Raw genomic sequence first — 19,746 nt, 5'->3', positions numbered from 1 at the left:
TTTGATGTAGTTTTGACATGGATTGTGCGGTGGTTGTTTTAATGCGTCACTGTATATTTTATGTGTCAGTATGTTTTGGGTCAGTTTCCTGTTGAACAAATTTTAAGATATCTCGTTCTAAAATTAATAATCAAGAATGTGTAAAGAATATATAAAGTCATTTATTGTAACTTATGTATTATATTTATATTCATGGGTTGAGTGTGATTTAATTTATGAGTTCAAATAAATATTACAACTACCACCTAAATGATTTTTTTAATTAAATAAAACAGTTAGCCGAAATATTGAAACAATAATTTTCGTTATCAAAATCTAAATTCAGAATTGAAATGCACACATGTCTCTCTGTTTATAAATATTATAATTTAACCGAACTATATTATGTTAATTTCTTTCTATAATACATAATAAAATTTATGCTCTTCCACCAGAATGACCTATCCTTCTAAAATATAGTCTCTCACAAACAGGCTAAACATTTTAACTTTGATTATCATTTCATTCTGGAACTTGTTGAGTTGTTTCTTTAGGCAAGTTGTACACGAAGTTTATTCCAACCAAGCTTTAAGCAGCTGATGTTTTCACGAAAATTCTACTACATGATCAATTCAACTATTTTCTTGCCATGCGTAGAGTTTTCACCAATTGTATAATTATGTGTTGTGTACAATTTAAGGTCTCAAACGAGCACAAGTTTGATGACAACTGATCCCTCGCAGATAAGAAGATTTTGTTTGTTATAAACCTTGTATTTCGTAACAATCAACTTAACTAGCTGGCTATGTGACTAACTATGTACGCCATTTTTCTTAAAGGAACTTGTATTTTGTAATTAGAAAATTTAAAATAATATTAGTGATGAGTAACATGTTAGATAACCAAACAGGACTACATTTTCAAGTTAGGAAAATACATCAAATATTAACGCAGTTTTTCAAGTACTACATTAAAGTCACTTAAAGCTTTCTTTTTTTACTTTAATGCCCAGGGTATACCTTAACGTCTACGGCGTTAAAGTTGAGTTAGCAAGGTTAACGAGTGTTATACCACTCCCTTCACAAGTTAAGAGGCGTTAAGTGCAGGCTAGATTAAAATGTTAATGGGCTTTAAGACCCTCTACACACGCAACCACATTAATGTAAGAATCAAATTTTACCTTAAAGAAAGAGAGGTTGTGTGTGTTGGGGGGGGGGGGGGGGGGGGGGTTAAACAATTTTCTTATGATGGGGTGGAGTGAAATGTGGTAAAGTAGGTGATTGAATGTATACCCCATGGTCTAATAGTAACGAAACTTTGGGCCTAAATATTTATGTCAATTAATAATTAATTGATTATTACACGTTTGGACCTAAAATTTATAGACTCCACCATTTATCAATTTCTTATTAATGATTTAAAATCCATTTTTTCAATCGGTTTCGATTCCAACCTACTCAGTTCAGTTTTTTGGTTACACAAAACCGGGTAATCAAAAAACATAAAATTAAACAATTAAAGTTATTTAGTCAGCTACATCAGTTATTTCAAACACGATTCGATCATTTCAGTTTCTCGAGCACCATACATTAACCCTCTTAGATAGTTGGAAATATAAACGACCCAAAAGAAAAACCGTAATTAATTGGTATAGTAGAAACCGGTTAGTAACCGATTGCCAGTGATGGTTCGGAAGTGGTTAGGACTTTGGAGTTTGGAGTGTTGGAAACTAGTAATGATACAAATGTGAATGGGCCAAACCCAAATAAAGATTTGCAATGGTTTGGGCCATGAGGTAATCGTTAGCTTACACCGGAATTGCCTGGAGGAAAACAGCTCTCTGGCCACAATCCATCGATCTCAATCTCAAAGACTAAAATCACAAGATCTGTTTGCCGGAATCTGTTAATTAACTGAGTTGACTCGTTCCATGGCGTCTTATTCCCTTAAGAAAATGCTACTGGACGAGATCACGCCGGTGGTCATGGTTCTCCCGACGCCTCTAGTCGAACAACGGTGCCTCGAAAACGGACTCTCCTTCGTCCAAATGCTCACTCCGTTCTGCGCATTCAATAATATCGACGGTAATAACATTCACTCACACTTTAATTTCAATTTATTCTTTGTTGTGTATCAAGTATGCTGTTTCACATTGAGCGTCAATGATCCATTGTTTTGTGTCATTTCGGTTGAATTCTAGGGTTTGCCAGTTAACTTAAGGACTTAGGTTAAAATTAGGTAGCTGAATTGATCTTAATACTTCACTTGAATATCAGTTTTGATGTGATTATTGCTACACAGATTTACTTTATTGATTGATAACGCATAGGAAGAACTTTATATTCTGTTATTATTAGTTTTTTACAAGTGATTGTGTGTCATTAGTGTATACTTTTTGTTGTTTCTGCAGTCCCTGTTCGTACAGCGAGTGATCAACCCTACAGGCTCCAGAAGTTCAAGTTACGAATGTTCTATGCATCCGATATTCGACAACAAAACATCGAGGTATAAATTTATCTGTTTGCATTTTCAGAATATTCACCTACCCCGTGGTATAAACTTACAAATTACAATGCTCTTCTAGAGTGACCTATTTTTTAGATGAGTTAAGCATGAAGAATCGTTAGTTGTCTGAGAAATGTGATTATGCTATACTCCTAATCTGTCTTAAAAAAATGCTATCCTATTTACAGTAATCTTTTTTTTTTTTTTTTTTTAAATTGAAGTTTGTAGATATCCTTCCTAATGATAGTATATAGTATAAAAAATTATCAATCTTGTTTTGATTCAGTCCATTATTTTTAAACTATGATTTTACCAAGACAACTGAAAGCGGCTTCTACTAATCAAACAAGTGTAAAATTTTGTTTGGTGATGTCTAAATAAGCTTCCAGTTAACACCCATAGCTACTCGGAAAGCATGCGTAGCTTATTGTTTCTTCAAATTTAATATTGTTAAATTGTAATTGATGGTGCCTATCAAGTTTGCATTGGTGTAGCTTATTATTTTATCAAATTTACTTAATATTGTTAAATAGTAATGAATGATAATTTTTGTTAGTCACATAAGCTATGAAATGACCTAACATGTATGTTTGCTCATTCTTCATCAACCTCAGGGACTTTGGTAGATTATATTAATAGTATTGTATTATGCTGCAATGTTGTATCATAATATCATATTCTAGGAGGAATGCGCTTACATGCCAAGTAAAGAGGTTTAATTCTATCGATTACGATTGTAGATCATCATATGATTACTGAGTATATGCTTAGGTTTTAGTGACTAGTGCCCATGCGCAAGGCAGCCAATGTTGATAGCGAATATCACAATTGAGAACAAAAGGTTAGCAATCCAAAATTATGATCTCACAGACTCACAGTGCACAGTGCATCCAATGTTGATAGTGAATATCACAGTTAAGAGAAACAATCCAAAAGGTTAACAAAATTATGATGTCTTCGGTATGTAAAAATTTAGATACTGACTAACTTTCATATCCAATGGACTGAAGAGGTTGTTATGTTGTGGTCTCCGATCCATCATGGGTCGGGTCCGGTTTAGACGAATAGACAGAATTAGGAGTTTAAGCTGTTTGAGTTTTGGCCAAGCCCAAAAGCTCTAATCAGGCCCAGTTTAGTTAAAGGGTTAAACCCTAATTGTCTAGTCTATATATTCTCTCCTGTACTTGTAAGTTTGTATCACTCAATAATAAGAAAACCCTAGTTATCGACAGTGGACGTAGGTCATACACCGTGACCGAACCACTTAAATTCTTGTGTCTCTTTCGTTTATTCTTTCGGTTTTACTATTGTATTCGTGTTTGTGTGTGACTCCGAACCTAACAATTGGCATCAGAGCCTGGTTCTCGATTATACACACAGTTCCGCCGCCGCCGCTCCGCTGCTACAGTTCCACCGCCGCTGCTACAGTACCGCCGCCGCCGCTACAGTACCGCCGCCGCTACAGCACCGCGCCGCCGCTACAGTACCGCCGCCGCTGCTACAGTTCCGCCGCCGCTGATTAGGGTTCCGCAGCTGCTGGTTCGTTTTTTCTGATCAGTTTCCAGTCCTTTTATTCCTTGGGTAGTTTGGTTGTTTGCTGTAATCAAAACTCAGTTTGGATAATGGCTGAGGACGGAAAGATCAAGATTGAGAAGTTTGATGGTCAGGATTTTGGATGGTGGAAAATGCAAATTGAGGATTTGCTATGTCAGAAAGACTTAATGGAAGCACTAGAAGAGAGGAAACCGGAAAGTATGAAAGATGATGAGTGGAAGGTACTTGACAGAAAAGCCATAGCTGTTATTAGACTCTCACTAGCTAAGAATGTGGCATTCAATATTGTAAATGAAACTACCACGTATGGTCTTATGAAAGCCTTGTCAAATATGTATGAAAAGCCTTCTGCATCAAACAAGGTATTTCTGATTAGACAGCTAGTTAACACCAGAATGAAGGAAGGGGCATCTGTTACCTCTCATGTTAATGACTTCAACACTATTATTTCTCGTTTGTCTTCTGTTGATATCAAGTTTGATGATGAAGTTCAAGCGTTACTCTTGTTATCCTCGTTACCCGAAAGTTGGTCAGGGACTGTTACTGCAGTTAGTAGTTCTTCTGGGAATACTAAGCTTACTTTTGAAGGAGTCCGGGATTTGATTTTAGGGGAGGACATAAGAAGAAGGAATTCTGGTGAGACATCTAGTTCTATATTGAGCACCGAAGGGAGAGGTAGGAGAAGAGAGAAAGGTAATGGCAGGGGTAGGTCAAAGTCTAGAAGAAGAAGTCAGTCAAAGCCCAGAAAAGACATTGAGTGTTGGAATTGCAAAGAAATGGGGCATTTCAGAAACCAATGCCCTAACCCCTCAATTTCAAAAGAAAAGAAAGAATCTAAGAAGGAAGTTAATCTGGCCACCGGTTCAGATGATTCAGAAGGTTCAGAAGAGACTCTTATCTGCTGTGTTGAAGAATCAACAGATTCATGGATTATGGATTCTGGTGCATCTTTTCATGCCACTTATAGCACGAAGAAGATGAAGAATCTCCGAACAGGTAATTTTGGTAAAGTTCGTTTGGCTAATAATCATGCTGTTGATATCACGGGGATGGGGGATATTGAACTAAAAACTTCATTGGGCACCTCATGGACTCTAAAGGATGTTCGGGTCGTTCCTAGCCTTAGAAGAAAGCTAATTTCTGTTGGGCAGTTAGATGACCAAGGATATGATGTTGTGTTTGGTGGGGGTAAATGGAAAGTTGTGAAAGGGAATCTTGTGATCGCCAGAGGTAAAAAGAAGGGCACTTTATACATGGTTGAAATTCCAGCTGATGGGGTAAATGCAGTGACCAGTGGACCGAGTCAGTCTAGTTTGTGGCACCAACGACTCGGCCACATGAGTGAAAAAGGGATGAAAATGCTCGTTGCTAGAGGAAAAATTCCAGAACTGAAGAAGGTTGAATCTGAATTTTGTGAACCATGTGTTTTCGGTAAAAAGAAGAAAGTATCTTTTGTGAAGACCGGAAAACAACCGAAAGCTCAGAAATTGGAGCTTATTCACTCTGATGTCTATGGACCAACTTCAGTCTCTTCTTTGGGAGGATCGCACTATTATGTTGTTAGGAACAAAGCGGCGCGCGGAAGCGAAACAGCACACACATGCACAACGATAAACACGCATAAACGAAAATATAAACGACACAAGAATTTAACGTGGTTCGGTCCCCGCGAGGGGACCTACGTCCACGGGCTGCAACTAGGTTTTCTTATTAGCTCAGAACAAAGATTACAATTACATGATGGGATATATATAATAAACAGTATTAGGGTTAAACATAATTAGGAACCAAAACTGGGCCTCCTAATAAAACCGGCCCAAAGGCCTTCATAACCCAACATATGTCACCTTCATTGATGATTCGACACGCAAGGTATGGGTTTACTTTCTTAAAAATAAATCTGATGTTTTTGATACTTTTAAGAAATGGAAAACTGCTGTTGAATTGGAAACTGATTTGAAGGTGAAATGCTTGAAGTCGGATAACGGTGGTGAATACGTTAGCAAAGAATTCCGTGATTATTGTGAAGAGTACGGTATTCGGATGATCTTTACAGTCCCTGGCACTCCTCAACAAAATGGAGTGGCAGAACGAATGAACAGGACGTTAAATGAAAGGGCAAGAAGTATGAGACTTAATGCCGGGCTTCCAAAGACGTTCTGGGCAGATGCAGTTAACACTGCAGCTTATTTAATTAAGCGGGGATTGTCAGTACCGCTGGGTTTCAAGACACCAGAAGAAGAGTGGAAAGGTAAAGCTGCAGATTATAAGCATTTGAAAGTCTTTGGGTGTAGCGCTTATGATCTAGTGAAAAATGACAAGCTTGATGCTAAAGCTAAAAAATATGTTTTCATTGGATATGGGTCAAACGAAATGGGCTACAGGCTTTGGGATTTAGAAAGCAGAAAAGTAGTCAGAAGCAAGCATGCAACTTTTAATGAGGCTGAGTTATACAAAGATAGAAACACTTCAAAATCAAGGGTTCAGAAAGAACAGGTTGAATATGAAATTGATGCTCAGAAAAAGACAGTTGAGTCAGCTACCGAACCCGAGACAGAAACTGAAGAAACCACAGTTCCTGAATTTGAAGATGATGATATTGGTGGAAATGAAGAGTCAGAGGGAGTCTCTGACAGTGGGAGTTCAGAGTCTGAGGATGAACAGTCTCCACAAGAACCTGACCCGCCTCAGCACTGGGTTAGGAGGTCCACCAGAGTTTCTAAACAGCCGGTACGTTACAAACCTTCAGTTAATTATCTCCTTTTAACTGAAAATGGTGAGCCAGAGAGTTATTATGAAGCACTTAAGTTGAAAGATTCGCTCCAGTGGGAGCATGCTATGAAGGAGGAGATGAACTCTTTGAGTAAAAACCAGACATGGGTTTTAACCAAGTTTCCACCAGATAAAAGAGTTCTACAGAATAAATGGGTCTATAGAGTCAAGAAAGAACATGATGGGTCTAAACGATACAAAGCTCGTTTAGTGGTCAAGGGTTTCCAGCAAAAGAAGGGAATTGATTGTAATGAAATATTCTCTCCAGTTGTGAAGATGACCACCATCAGATTGATCTTAAGTATTGTTGCTGCAGAAAATTTACATCTAGAGCAATTAGATGTTAAGACAGCATTTTTACATGGTGATCTTGACGAGGAGATCTATATGGCACAACCTGAGGGATTTCAGGTTGCCGAGAAAGAAAAATGGGTCTGCAAATTGAAGAAAAGCTTGTATGGTCTGAAGCAGGCACCTAGGCAATGGTACCTAAAGTTTGATGATTTTATGGTGAGAACTGGGTACAAGAAATGCGAGGCCGACCATTGCTGCTACTTAAAGAAGTTTAAAGGCTCATATATCATTCTACTTCTTTATGTAGATGATATGTTAATTGCAGGATCTGATATGAAGGAGATTCGCAAGTTGAAGAAACAGTTGTCTGATGAATTTGAGATGAAAGATCTTGGTCCAGCCAAACAGATTTTGGGGATGAGTATATCCAGAAAGAAAGATGGCTCCATAACACTATCCCAAGAGAAATACATAGGGAAAGTGTTAGAAAGATTCAGGATGAATGATGAGAAGACTAAACCGAGAAACACACCTTTGGGAAGTCATTTCAAACTTACCAAAGACCAGTCTCCCAGAACAGAGGAAGAAAGAACAGAGATGGCTAAAGTTCCGTATGCATCTGCTGTTGGCAGTCTCATGTACGCCATGGTTTGTACACGGCCAGACATTGCTCATGCTGTCGGGGTAGTTAGTCGTTTTATGTCGGATCCGGGAAAGGAACATTGGGAAGCGGTGAAATGGTTACTCAGATACTTAAAGGGTACTTCCAGTTTGGGGTTATGTTTTAAGGGGAAGGATACAATTCTCAGGGGTTATTTAGATGCTGATCTGGGTGGATGTAAGAAGACGTTTAAAAGCATTACTGGTTATGTTTTCACAGTTGGGGGAACAGCAGTATGTTGGATGTCCAGACTTCAGAAAAGTGTTGCTTTATCAACCACTGAGGCAGAATATATGGCAGCAGCCGAAGCAAGTAAAGAATTAGTATGGTTGAGAACTTTTCTTGAAGAGTTGGGAAAGAAACAGGCAGAGTTCTTATTATATTGTGACAATGAGAGTGCAGTGAAACTTGCGAAGAATCCAGTCTATCATTCGAAGACTAAGCACATCGGGAGGAGATATCACTTTGTCAGAGATTTGATCAGTGATGGTGTTTTCAGTTTGAAAAATATCTCAGGTGCTAAGAATCCAGCAGATATGTTCACCAAGCCAGTGATACTGGATAAGCTGAAGCTGTGCAGAACTTCAGCAGGCCTTCAGGAATAATGTTGAGAAGGCGAAGGGTAACTAGGAGGTGCAAAACCAGATGGGTTTTATTTTACATGTACAAGGCAATGCAGGTGAAGACATTTTACGTCTCCAAATGGGAGCAGGTTGAAATGTTTGACGCATCCAAGTGGTGGTTTAGAGAAGATGTCTCGAAGCCCAAGTGGGAGATTGTTATGTTGTGGTCTCCGATCCATCATGGGTCGGGTCCGGTTTAGACGAATAGACAGAATTAGGAGTTTAAGCTGTTTGAGTTTTGGCCAAGCCCAAAAGCTCTAATCAGGCCCAGTTTAGTTAAAGGGTTAAACCCTAATTGTCTAGTCTATATATTCTCTCCTGTACTTGTAAGTTTGTATCACTCAATAATAAGAAAACCCTAGTTATCGACAGTGGACGTAGGTCATACACCGTGACCGAACCACTTAAATCCTTGTGTCTCTTTCGTTTATTCTTTCGGTTTTACTATTGTATTCGTGTTTGTGTGTGACTCCGAACCTAACAGAGGTTTGTAAGGTTATACGTGAAGGTTACACATATTTATATATGAAAGTATGATTTGATGATTATTTTATACTAAAGAGACTAAGAGAGTTTTAAGAGGACTTCAATAAGGTAGCAATAATAGTGGTTAGATTTATGTGAGTAGATAAGAACCAATAAGAGATAAAGGACAGCTGATTATTGACTAGACATAACATAAGAAGGATAGTTGGCTATGTAACTGATTGACTTACAAATTACAATGATAACAATTCCGGAAGCTAAACAATCAAGCTCCCAAATACATTTCTCTTTCTTATATAGGATAGTTGGCTATCCTAACTGATTGAGTTACAATGTAAAACTTTAGATACCGACTAACTTTCATTTTTAATGGACTGAAGAGGTTTGTAAGGTTATATGTAAAGGTTACACATATTTACATACTAGAAGAGTGCCCGTGCGATGCAGCGGGAAACTGAAAACATATACTTTGATAATCATGTAACAAATTTTTGGGTGTTTATTATTTTGTTTGAAGCTGTGAGACCATTCATCAGTTTGGTTTCACGGTTGAAACCGGAGCTGGCCGTACATATTGAAATGCTAATTATTTACTTATTAAGTATGAGATATAATATATATTAGACATAGTTAAAATATAGTTAACCAAAGTTTTATTTAATACGAGCAAACTTGTCTATTACAACTTTAATTTAACCAAATTTCCAGTATGGTTTTTTATAATCTTTGTTCTTGTTATGATTTCACATTCTATTTATTCTAATAAGGTTTATTATTTATGTGACCAAAGTTATCTTTGTTCATAGTATGATTCTCTTAATAACATATTAGTTGATGTTTAGTTTGAAGTGAAGGTATATGTAGATTAATAATTCTTATTTTAAATTTTAAACTCAAATTTTTTTTATCAAAAGTACAAACTATATCGAAACCTAATCGTTGGTAATGGTTCGGTTTAGTTGGGTTTTAATTAGAAACAGTTTAGTTTCGGTTTTCGACAGTGTATGCATAATAACTTCCTCACATTCTTAATATCTCTATACAGTGTATGCATTTCATTTTTTTGGGCCTGTTGATTGGTCCATTAAGGGATCAGTGTCACTTTCTTTATCAATGCTAGAACCACCTCATAGTCATACCCCTTGGATTTTGGTAACCAGTGATGAAATCAAGGGAGATCAACAAGTGGCTCAAAAATAGAATGTTGGCGTCGTATATGCAGTTTTATACCTCTAGACTAGATATAAATTCAGTATATTTTCTATGCCCGTGGTTGGGGAAATAAGTCAAAGCATTGTAACCTCAACTTTAGGTTTAATAGTGGTACAACATGCTATAATTTAAAGAGCTAGGATACACAACCAAATACACCAACTCTTGAAAACTTCAAAATAGTAATACCACACTGATCTAGTTCTTTAACATATATGCACACACTCACATGGAGTTGCAGAAAGCTAAATTAACGCATAATGGTTTGAAAGAAATATCCTTTGTCTGTTTGCAAATGTTGATATTTAAATGCATCCCATTTGTAACTTATTAGGTTGACCTTCAAACAGCCCTCTCTTAGATTTTTTTTTTTTTAATTCAAGTAGGTTACAAAGGAGCGGTTAGAACAGGTTATTGCTGATGCAGGAAACAATGAAGATTCTGAATTGTACTTAGATCCATCACCTATTGAAACTATGTCCACCTGTAAGTTCTTTCACTGTTCTAATTAAACCATGTGAAATTGTACTGAGTTCCTATTTTTTCTTTCAAAGGTGATTCATTTGTTCAGTTGTTGCATATTAAAATTAGTCTATGAACTTGTTTATAATATTTAAGTAACAGGTAATCTTTTAGAGTTGGTAATTGTTGTTACATACAAGAAAGAAAATTTGCTAAAAGTAAAAAAAATGCTTATTAATGCTAAAATGCAAGGAACTAAACTAGATTGTCATGTTGAGCAACTTTAGTTAAGAGGTTGTACTTGTTATTTTTATTTTGAATTATTTATTTACTTATCTTTGCAGCTTCTGAACCTGAGTTTGTACCAACATGGTTTCAATATTTCAATAAAGAGCTTGTACGCAGTGTATCCTTCTCAGATCATGAAGCTTTTGATCATCCTGTTGCAGGTAAGTTTTTAAGAATGCAATTTTGAGCTTAGTTTATACTTAATATGGCTTAACTTATAATGAATGTTCAGGCCTTTTGGTTGTTTCATCAAATGATGAGGACCCTATCAGCAAGTTTAGGGATCTTTTTAACACAAACCAGTTGCCCCCACTTTTTAATGATGGTGCAATGGATCCAAAGATTCCAAAATACTATATTTTGGTCCATGATAACCAAGATGGATCCCCAGAGAGGTATCCTCAGTCCTTAATGCCAGTATTGGGTTGCATGTTTACTAATACATCTATCAAATCATAAGATTTGCTGTTTTTTTTTAAATATGCATGTGATTCAGAGCAACTAAGATATTGGCAGAAATGAGAAATACATTTGGGTCAAACGAGTGCCGTTTACTTTGCATTAACTCCTCCCAAGGTCAATTAGTTGACCATAAACCAAATCCATGGGATCCCTATGTAAGAGCATTTCTGATAATGCAATTTGTTTACATGTTCTCATAGATTATGACTTTGGCATTGATAAGGGATTATGAATGTGTTGCGTTCTTTGGCAGGTGTCAAATGCTTTACCTGGTCAACATCTTGGCTGTCTACTTAACAACGAGGATATGGATGAGGTTTTTATTTTTATTTTTAAATACTACCTGTTTCCCTTATGGTTTATTGCAATTTTTATTTGTTATATGAACTCTCTGTAACTTCATATCAATTGCACCAGTTGAAGGTTTTTGTTCGTGATCTATCATCCAAAGATATAATTCCTAACATGGAGCAAAGAATCCGTGTTCTAAATCAGCAGGTTATATATATTTCTACATAAAATTAGTTTCATTCTAAACTTTGAATATCAGATCATCTTACTTTTGTATGCTGTTGTTATAGGTCTCTGCAACAAGAAAAGGTTTTAGAAACCAAATAAAAAATTTATGGTGGAGAAAAGGGAAAGAGGATACTCCAGAGGTTCAAAGTGTTGGCATGTATGTTTGGCGTGTGTTCTACCTTTTTCTTTAAACATTCTAAAACTCCTGTTCTAATATACCTTTTCTAATGATGTTTGAAGGTACACTTTTAATTCCGTTGAATCTCAAATAAGGGTTTTGGGTGATTATGCATTCATGTTACGAGATTATGAACTCGCTTTATCAAATTACCGCCTGTTATCTACTGATTACAAGCTTGACAAAGCATGGAAACGATATGCTGGTGTACAGGTAACTGTTAAACAAACGTTCATGCATTAACATTAGACTACAATTGTTTGCATGCCTTAATCCTTCGTTTCTTGCAGGAAATGATGGGATTGACATACTTCATGTTGAATCAGTCAAAAAAGGATGCCGAGTATTGCATGGAAAATGCGTTTAGCACGTATTTAGTGCGTCTACGACTTCTTTACAAAACTATTTTGTTAATTTGTTGTATTGCTTATTTAGATGCATTTATTAAATATTTACTAAGTGTACTCTTATTCAGAGAATTGGGACGTCAGGCAAGGGAAATGCCACTCGTTGTGGTCTTTGGTGGGTTGAAATGCTGAAGACTAGTGGTCAGTATAAAGATGCTGCTGGTGTTTACTTTCGTATCTCTGGTGAGGTAATGGTCACTTCTCTTTTATGAATACATGTTATATACGTGGTAATTTTCAGTAAAAGGGACATTTTTGTTCAGGAACCACTTCATACAGCTGTAATGCTTGAGCAAGCATCTTACTGCTACCTTCTAGCCAAGCCATCCATGTTAAGGAAGTATGGATTTCATCTCATTCTTTCTGGTGACCTGTACAAGAAATGTGATCAGGTAATTTATTTCAATGAATTACAATTCTTAGTTAATAGTTTATTTTCATAGCATGTATAATGCTGTTATTATACGTAGCACACTTAGTAAGACCAAATAAGCATAAGTTTCATTCTTCGTTTTCTCTAACAATTCCACCTTAAATCAGATAAAACATGCAATTCGTGCATACAGAAATGCGCTGTCTGTGTTCAAAGGAACAACATGGAGCCATATTCACGATCATGTTCATTTCCAGATAGGAAAGTGAGTTCTAAAGGATCTGCAAAGATGTATTACGACGTGCTTATTAAAATTTGGATAAAATTAGCTAAAGTTTTTAATAACACCTTTACAGGTGGTATGCTTTTCTTGGAAGGTTTGATGTGGCCATGAAACATATGTTGGAAATTTTGGCTTGTAGCCATCAATCGATGGCAATGCAGGAGTTATTTATGAAGGATTTTTTCCAGATTTTACAGGTTAGCATTGTTGATTGATTTGTGTTCTTACCATGTAGCAGTTTATCCACAGCTTAATATTTTTTTGTTTTCTTGTTATATTTGATGTAGAAAACAGGAAAAACATACAATATTTCCCGACTTCAGCTGCCGATTGTCAATATCTCTTCCCTTAGTATTGTTTCTGAAGATCATCGAACTTATGGATCACCTGCTGCTGTGAGTGAAATCACACTCCATATTTACCTTACATAACCATGTTATCATTTCAGTATGACATTTTGTTTATCTGTTTGTGGATGAGTGAATTACATAATTTATATAGTTATTAAGGATATAATATAGAGATTTTTTCGGAACTGTTGCCCTTGCAGAAACATTGTCGTACTTGAAAAAAGGAACTTTTTTTGCATAACTTAAAAGAGCCGTGTTAATGCATGTTATTCAACTTGCTGATGAGACAGTTATAATGACTAATGGATATTTGGTACTTGGTTCTAAATAGAAGTTCTAAAAGGCATCAAATTTGGTTGCACAAGTTTTTTAAGGTTCCCGTTTGATTAATTTATATTGAAGTAATTTGAAGTATTGTACTGTTTGGTAGTATATAAGAAATAACAAAATGGAAGTTATTTTGAGAAACATATTGATAAAGATCAAATCATAATCATTAAAATAATGTTTTTTTGGAATTAAATTACACTCAAATTTCATCAAAACCAATAGCCTGTTTGTTTCATGGAATCTAAAAGTATAGTCAATAGTCAATATACATCAAAGAAAGTGTTTGGCAGTTTAGTTGGTGTATTGTGTTGTTTATGTTCTGCGGTTGTTCATGCCAGGTCAGCGTTAAAGAAAGTGTTTGGCAGTCTTTGGAAGAAGAGATGGTTCCATCTTTATCTAATGCCAAGACTACATGGTTGGATGTACAGTCAAAGCTTCTACCAGCTAAGCTTAAACAATCAAATGTCTGTGTGGCAGGAGGTATGACGGTGGACTGCACTTAGTTGTTGTAAAATATGGTTAAAAAAGTCTCGTTTAACATACAGTAAATAATGATTCATATAAAATCCATTGAAATTGAAGGGCAATGAAGACGCACAGATCACAATTGAAGGGCAGGTGGTCCCGCAGGTAACGAAGTTCAAGTATTTAGGATCATTTGTACAGAGCGATGGGGAATTAGACAGTGATGTGACCCACCGAGTTCAGGTAGGATGGTGTAGATGGAAAGCAGCCACAAGTATATTGTGCGACAAGAGTTTCCCGACTAAACTAAAGGGAAAATTCTATAGGGTGGCAGTTAGACCTGCAATGCTATATGGAACAGATTGTTGGGCCATCAAGAAGGCACAAGTGCGGAAGATGGAGGTAGCAGAAATGAGAATGCTATGTTGGATGTGTGGGCACACAAGGCTAGACCGAATAAGAAACGTTGTGTTTCGCGAGAGATTAGGGGTGGCGAACATAGCAGACAAGATAAGAGAGTGGAGATTGAGATGGTTTGGACATGTAAAGAGAAGACAGACGACGAATCCTGTTAGATCCGTAGAAAACATTACTATAGAGGGGAGGAGGGGTAGAGGACGACCGAAATTGACTTGGGATGAGAGGATTAGGCATGATTTGATAGACCTAAACCTCTCCGAGGACATGGTTGAGGATAGGAATTAGAAGTAGAATTAAAGTTAAGGATTTTTAGAGAGAATTGAATACCTTAGGGCTTAGACTTAACTTATTTAGGTCACATACCATAATGGTATTTCCCTTACATATATTATTATTATTATTATTATTATAATTATTATTAGCTTTTATATAGCTGTTAAACTGTGAACTTATTATTAATATTATTATAATTAGTAGTAGTTTTTATATAACTGTTAAACTTTGATTTCCTTTATTTTGCTTCATACACATGTACTTAGAGCCGAGGGTCTCTCTGGAAGCCACCTCTTTATTCCTTTGGATAGAGGTACGGTGTGCCTACATCCCACCCTCCCCAGACCCTACTTATAGCTTTGCTGTCGGTGGGATTTTACTGGGCATGATTGATTGATTGATTGATTGATATAAAATCCATTGAAATAAGCCACTAGTAATAATCTCTGTTTTGAATCTGAACAATTTGCAACGTTTTCTAACATTTATTTTACTTTTATTCTCAGAGGCACTTAAGGTGGAAATTTCATTCAGAAACCCTCTTCAATTATCTATTCCCATTTATAAAGTCACCCTAATGTGCGAGTATTCAGAAAATGAGGCACCTCCTGGTATGTTATAAAACCAAAAAAGTTTTGATAAACTGGGAGTGGGTCAAATGGGTCAAACATGTTGAAAGTTAACAAAAGTCCCTTTTTAAGCATACAATCTTCTGATGTTGTATACTATGTTTAGATATTGTCGTATTGACACTGTTTTTTTAATAATATTTAATGTTTTTGTAATTTTATTGAAAAATTATGGAGGCAAAGTGTTTGCAGGTCAACCAACTTGGCTCGGATTGTTTTGACCCACACTATAGAATGATCTTTTTTTATCCCTTCCTATAAGTTCATACTCTTCAAAAATTGATGATTGTTTCATTGGTCAGATGCAAACACTTCAAAAACTGATGACACATCTCTTTTTACATTATCTGAAGTTGACATAACATTGGAAGGTGGTGCAACGACGTTGGTGAGTTGACAGTTTTACAGTCTGTTATTTTAAATTCATTGGTCACTTATTTATTGTTTATAGATTATGCATGCAACAACAGTTGATATTTTGTTCAATTCTTTAGTTATATATGATTGATAGCTTATATGTATTTTTTTAATATTTGCTATTTTGATATCAGGCTCAGTTAAGTGTTATTCCTAGAAAAGAAGGCCTGCTGAGAGTAACTGGTGTGTGTTGGAAACTGTCTGATTCAATGGCCGGCTTTTACACGTTCGAATCCGACTTGATAACGAAACGAATTTCTAAACAACAAAGGAAAGCTAAGCAGAATACCAATAAACTCGAGTTTGTGGTTATCAAGGTTCAGTCCTTTGATAGTTTTTTTTTTTTTTTCTTTTTCTTAAATCATTTGTAACTTTTTCCTAATTATGCGTTTTCTTTCAGAGTCTACCCAGACTTGAGGGTGTTATTAGTAACTTGCCTAGTACTGTTTATGCTGGAAATTTACACCGTTTATCACTTGAACTGAAAAACTCATCAGAAATTTCTGTGAAGGTATGCTTGAATATTAGCAACTATGTTTACCCGGTTTATATGTTAATCTTACCATTATAATTTTTCAATGTTTTATGCTTCTCAACAGAATTTAAAGATGAAGATTAGTCATCCTAGGTTTCTAAACATAGGAAATCCTGAAGTAACAGATGTGGATTTTCCATCTTGTCTGGAAAAGAAAGAATCTCGTGCACATAAAGATGCAGATCTTGACGCCACTAGACAATCAGAAACCGTATTCCATTTCCCCAATGTCAGCAAAAGTCAACTTTTGATTTTCACATAATATAGTTTTAATGATAACCACTTATATTATTCTCCCTTCGTTTGCAGGACACAATAATCCATAAGGGGACCCCCTTTGTTTTGCCACTTTGGTTTCGGGCTGCGACACCTGGCACCATGTCATTGTACCTCACAATATATTATGAAATTGATGACCAATCTACCGCCATGCGATATCGCACTTTACGTACACATCATATGTTAGAGGTAAATCTATTTAAGAAATATTTTTGAAAAATTATGTGTATGTATATGTTTTTTTGAAAAACGAAATGGTTTACAGGTGTTACCGTCTTTAGATGTGTCATTCTACATCAACCCGTGTTCATCTAAGTTACAAGAATATGTTGTGCGAATGGATGTTATTAACCGAACAAGTTTGAGAAACTTTAAACTTCACCAACTGTCATCTGTCGGGAAAGAGTGGCAAATATCTTTAATTGAGTCGATTGATCACATTTTCCCTACCGGAAACTTAGTACCCGGTCAAGCTCTTTCCTGCTTTCTTAAACTCAAGGTGGGTCCCACAAGAAGCTAAATATATATATTTTTAATTATTTTATATGACTAATATTATTACTCGATGCAGAATGTGAAGACAACAGAAACCGAAACCGATGTTTGGTTGGGTAGTGGCCGCAGTGAAGCGCTTTTTGATACGCAACGCGCACCACTTGCTAATTTTCATCATTATGAACGGTTGCATCAGAAGTCATCACATCAGGTTGAATAATATACAATATTAATATGTTACAAAAGGGAATTAAGTTTTTGTTTGGTTTTTATTATCATCTGATGGAAATACCCTTTTCACCTTTGGCCAGGAAAGTCAAAGCACGGTTGACTTCATGTTGATATCCCGAATGGAGGAAAGTGAAAAGGTCCCATCTGACGTTCCTACCCCTCCTCAAATCTTTTCCCACCATGCATGCCATTGCAGGCAAGTCTACTTATATCTACCACGTTGCTTATTTTTTCTAAAGCCCAAGGCTCAAAAAGCCCAAGGCCTACAGAAACCGAAACAACCATTCCGTAACCAAAAAGCTGAACCAAAATAACGGAATCCAAACAAAAACCAGGTTTGGTTTTATTATTTTTTTTTTGTAATAAACGAACTCCCGTTTCGGTCAATTAAAACCGAAAAAACCGAACCGAACTGAATTTATTGATTTTCCTTTTTTATTTTTAATTTTAAGTTATTTATAAGAATGTTATACATAGTGTTTTCAAAATAGCCCAAATGTATAATAATCAATTAGTTATTATTATCTAACAAAAAGATGTAGGCCCAAATTCATTATTTTTGACCATTGTTTTTTGGCCTAAAAAATTAATGTCCAGATGGTAAAACTAAAAATGGTTTTCAAAAACCCAAAACCGAATTTTTTGGTTTTCCGTTTGGTTCAGATTTAATCCAATATCGACTGATGCTCACCAACCTTTAAACAGTTTAGGAAACGCCGCATGCATTAAAAATGGGCTTTGGTGACATTTAACCCGTTGATCCATGTGCTTTTTCTATCTAAATCAAAGATAAAACCTAAATGATACGAAATTGTTATACCTAACTATCCCGTTTTGCAGTGTTTCAACAAAAAGACCAATATGGTGGTTACTGGACGGGCCACGGGTCAACCACGATAACTTCTCCAACTCCTTCTGTGAAACAAAGCTCAAAATGACAATTCATAACTCTTCATGTTTTGTTGCTTCAGTTCGTATCAACACATTTGACTCGCCACCTGGCGGTTCCCCATCAGGGAACAAACTCGGTTGGCACGATATGTCAACTCCACCTGTTACGGATGAAACAACCGGTACCAGAAAACCTGTTACACTGGAGTCGGTCCCGCCTTTCATTTGGTCCGGCTCAAGTACAACTCGGGTCAAACTTGAACCCAATGCCAGCACTGAAATCTCTCTTTTGGTCACAACTTTTGCTCCCGGTACGTATGATCTTTCTAACTATACGTTAAACTGGAATCTTTTGGACTCGAATGATTCTTGGGAGAAAGAAGGGGTGTGTTACGGGCGTCCGTTTTATTTGACCATATTGCGTGAGGAATGAGATTTTTTTGTTTTGTGAAATTAAGTGGGATTTCGTGTAGGGGTTAAGTTGTAAATTTTGTTGTTACAAATGTGATTATAGAACAATAGGGGAGATTGATGGAAAATGGAGATTAATTTTTGTTCACAAGTTAATAAGAACAATGGGATGATGATTCATAGTTTATTTGTATTCTGTCAGTTATGAGTATATTTCTTTTTTTTTTTTTTTTTTAAAATCAAAATCTGCTTGTTGCTAACAAAATGACCATAGATAAATGTTTTGAGTTCATTTTTAATTTGTTGTCTCTCTCATATAAATTTGATAAATGGTCTTTTCATCCTAAGCTGCAATCATTGTCGTCTGGTGAATGATGTTGCACAAGTTGTTAATTTCTTAAACATTGGTGTAGTACCTGGTCAAATACTTTTGCTTTCTTTCGGGTAAGAGTTCCGTGGTACTTAGGCCTGTGCTTGCTTGCATCAACACAACAGATTTTATTAGGGTCGCTAACTCGCTATGGTTTTGAGTTAATATATATTTTTTTCTCTTGTATAAATTTATATATTCGTAGGTATATGTTAGAGAAACATGTTATGTTATTATCAAATAGGCGGAATAAACCAAATAATTGTGTTCTATCCGAGAAAACAACTTTAGTAAATAAGCTAACATTGATGTTTGTTCTAAACTAAAAAAAGGTTATAACGCCATCTCATCAAATAAGCGAGATTGCTAGTCAGCTTTCCTGAAAACATCATTCTTAGTTGATTTAATTGTGTGGGCATATAAATTGTTAAGTTTGTAAAAGCTCACAACCAACTTACCAAGTTTACTTGAAACAAGTTTTATGTAGTTCAAGGAAGGACAATCATCGTAGGGAAATAATAAGTTGACATTCTACTCTAAGACGAGACTAGAGTTGTGTGTTTGTGAAATTTGAAAAATGCTTCAAAAACAT

The 19,746-nt window shown here is 36.0% G+C and overlaps 1 protein-coding gene across 1 annotated transcript; it reads left to right on the top strand.

The window, feature by feature from the left end:
• The first annotated feature begins 1,820 nt into the window (after window positions 1–1,820).
• Window positions 1,821–18,977, top strand: LOC143627976 (uncharacterized). Its single transcript, XM_077097678.1, has 27 exons — window positions 1,821–2,063; window positions 2,390–2,484; window positions 10,473–10,572; window positions 10,893–10,997; window positions 11,069–11,231; window positions 11,333–11,453; window positions 11,552–11,614; window positions 11,716–11,796; window positions 11,880–11,974; window positions 12,058–12,208; window positions 12,286–12,372; window positions 12,471–12,590; window positions 12,666–12,794; window positions 12,943–13,040; window positions 13,132–13,255; window positions 13,346–13,453; window positions 14,077–14,218; window positions 15,403–15,507; window positions 15,828–15,913; window positions 16,077–16,259; window positions 16,343–16,453; window positions 16,542–16,706; window positions 16,787–16,945; window positions 17,022–17,255; window positions 17,328–17,462; window positions 17,563–17,678; window positions 18,323–18,977. The coding sequence occupies exons 1-27, from the start codon at window positions 1,910–1,912 to the stop codon at window positions 18,804–18,806; spliced, it is 3,714 nt and encodes a 1,237-aa protein (XP_076953793.1). The 5' UTR covers window positions 1,821–1,909; the 3' UTR covers window positions 18,807–18,977.
• Window positions 18,978–19,746: the final 769 nt, after the last annotated feature.

The sequence above is a fragment of the Bidens hawaiensis genome, unplaced genomic scaffold, assembly GCF_021521415.1.
Source record: "Bidens hawaiensis isolate Kalapana, Puna unplaced genomic scaffold, B.hawaiensis_p1.1 tig00004748_1, whole genome shotgun sequence".
Taxonomy (NCBI): Eukaryota; Viridiplantae; Streptophyta; class Magnoliopsida; order Asterales; family Asteraceae; genus Bidens; species Bidens hawaiensis.
The sequence above is the reverse complement of the archived record's forward strand: the minus strand, read 5'-3'. Positions and strand labels throughout refer to the sequence as shown.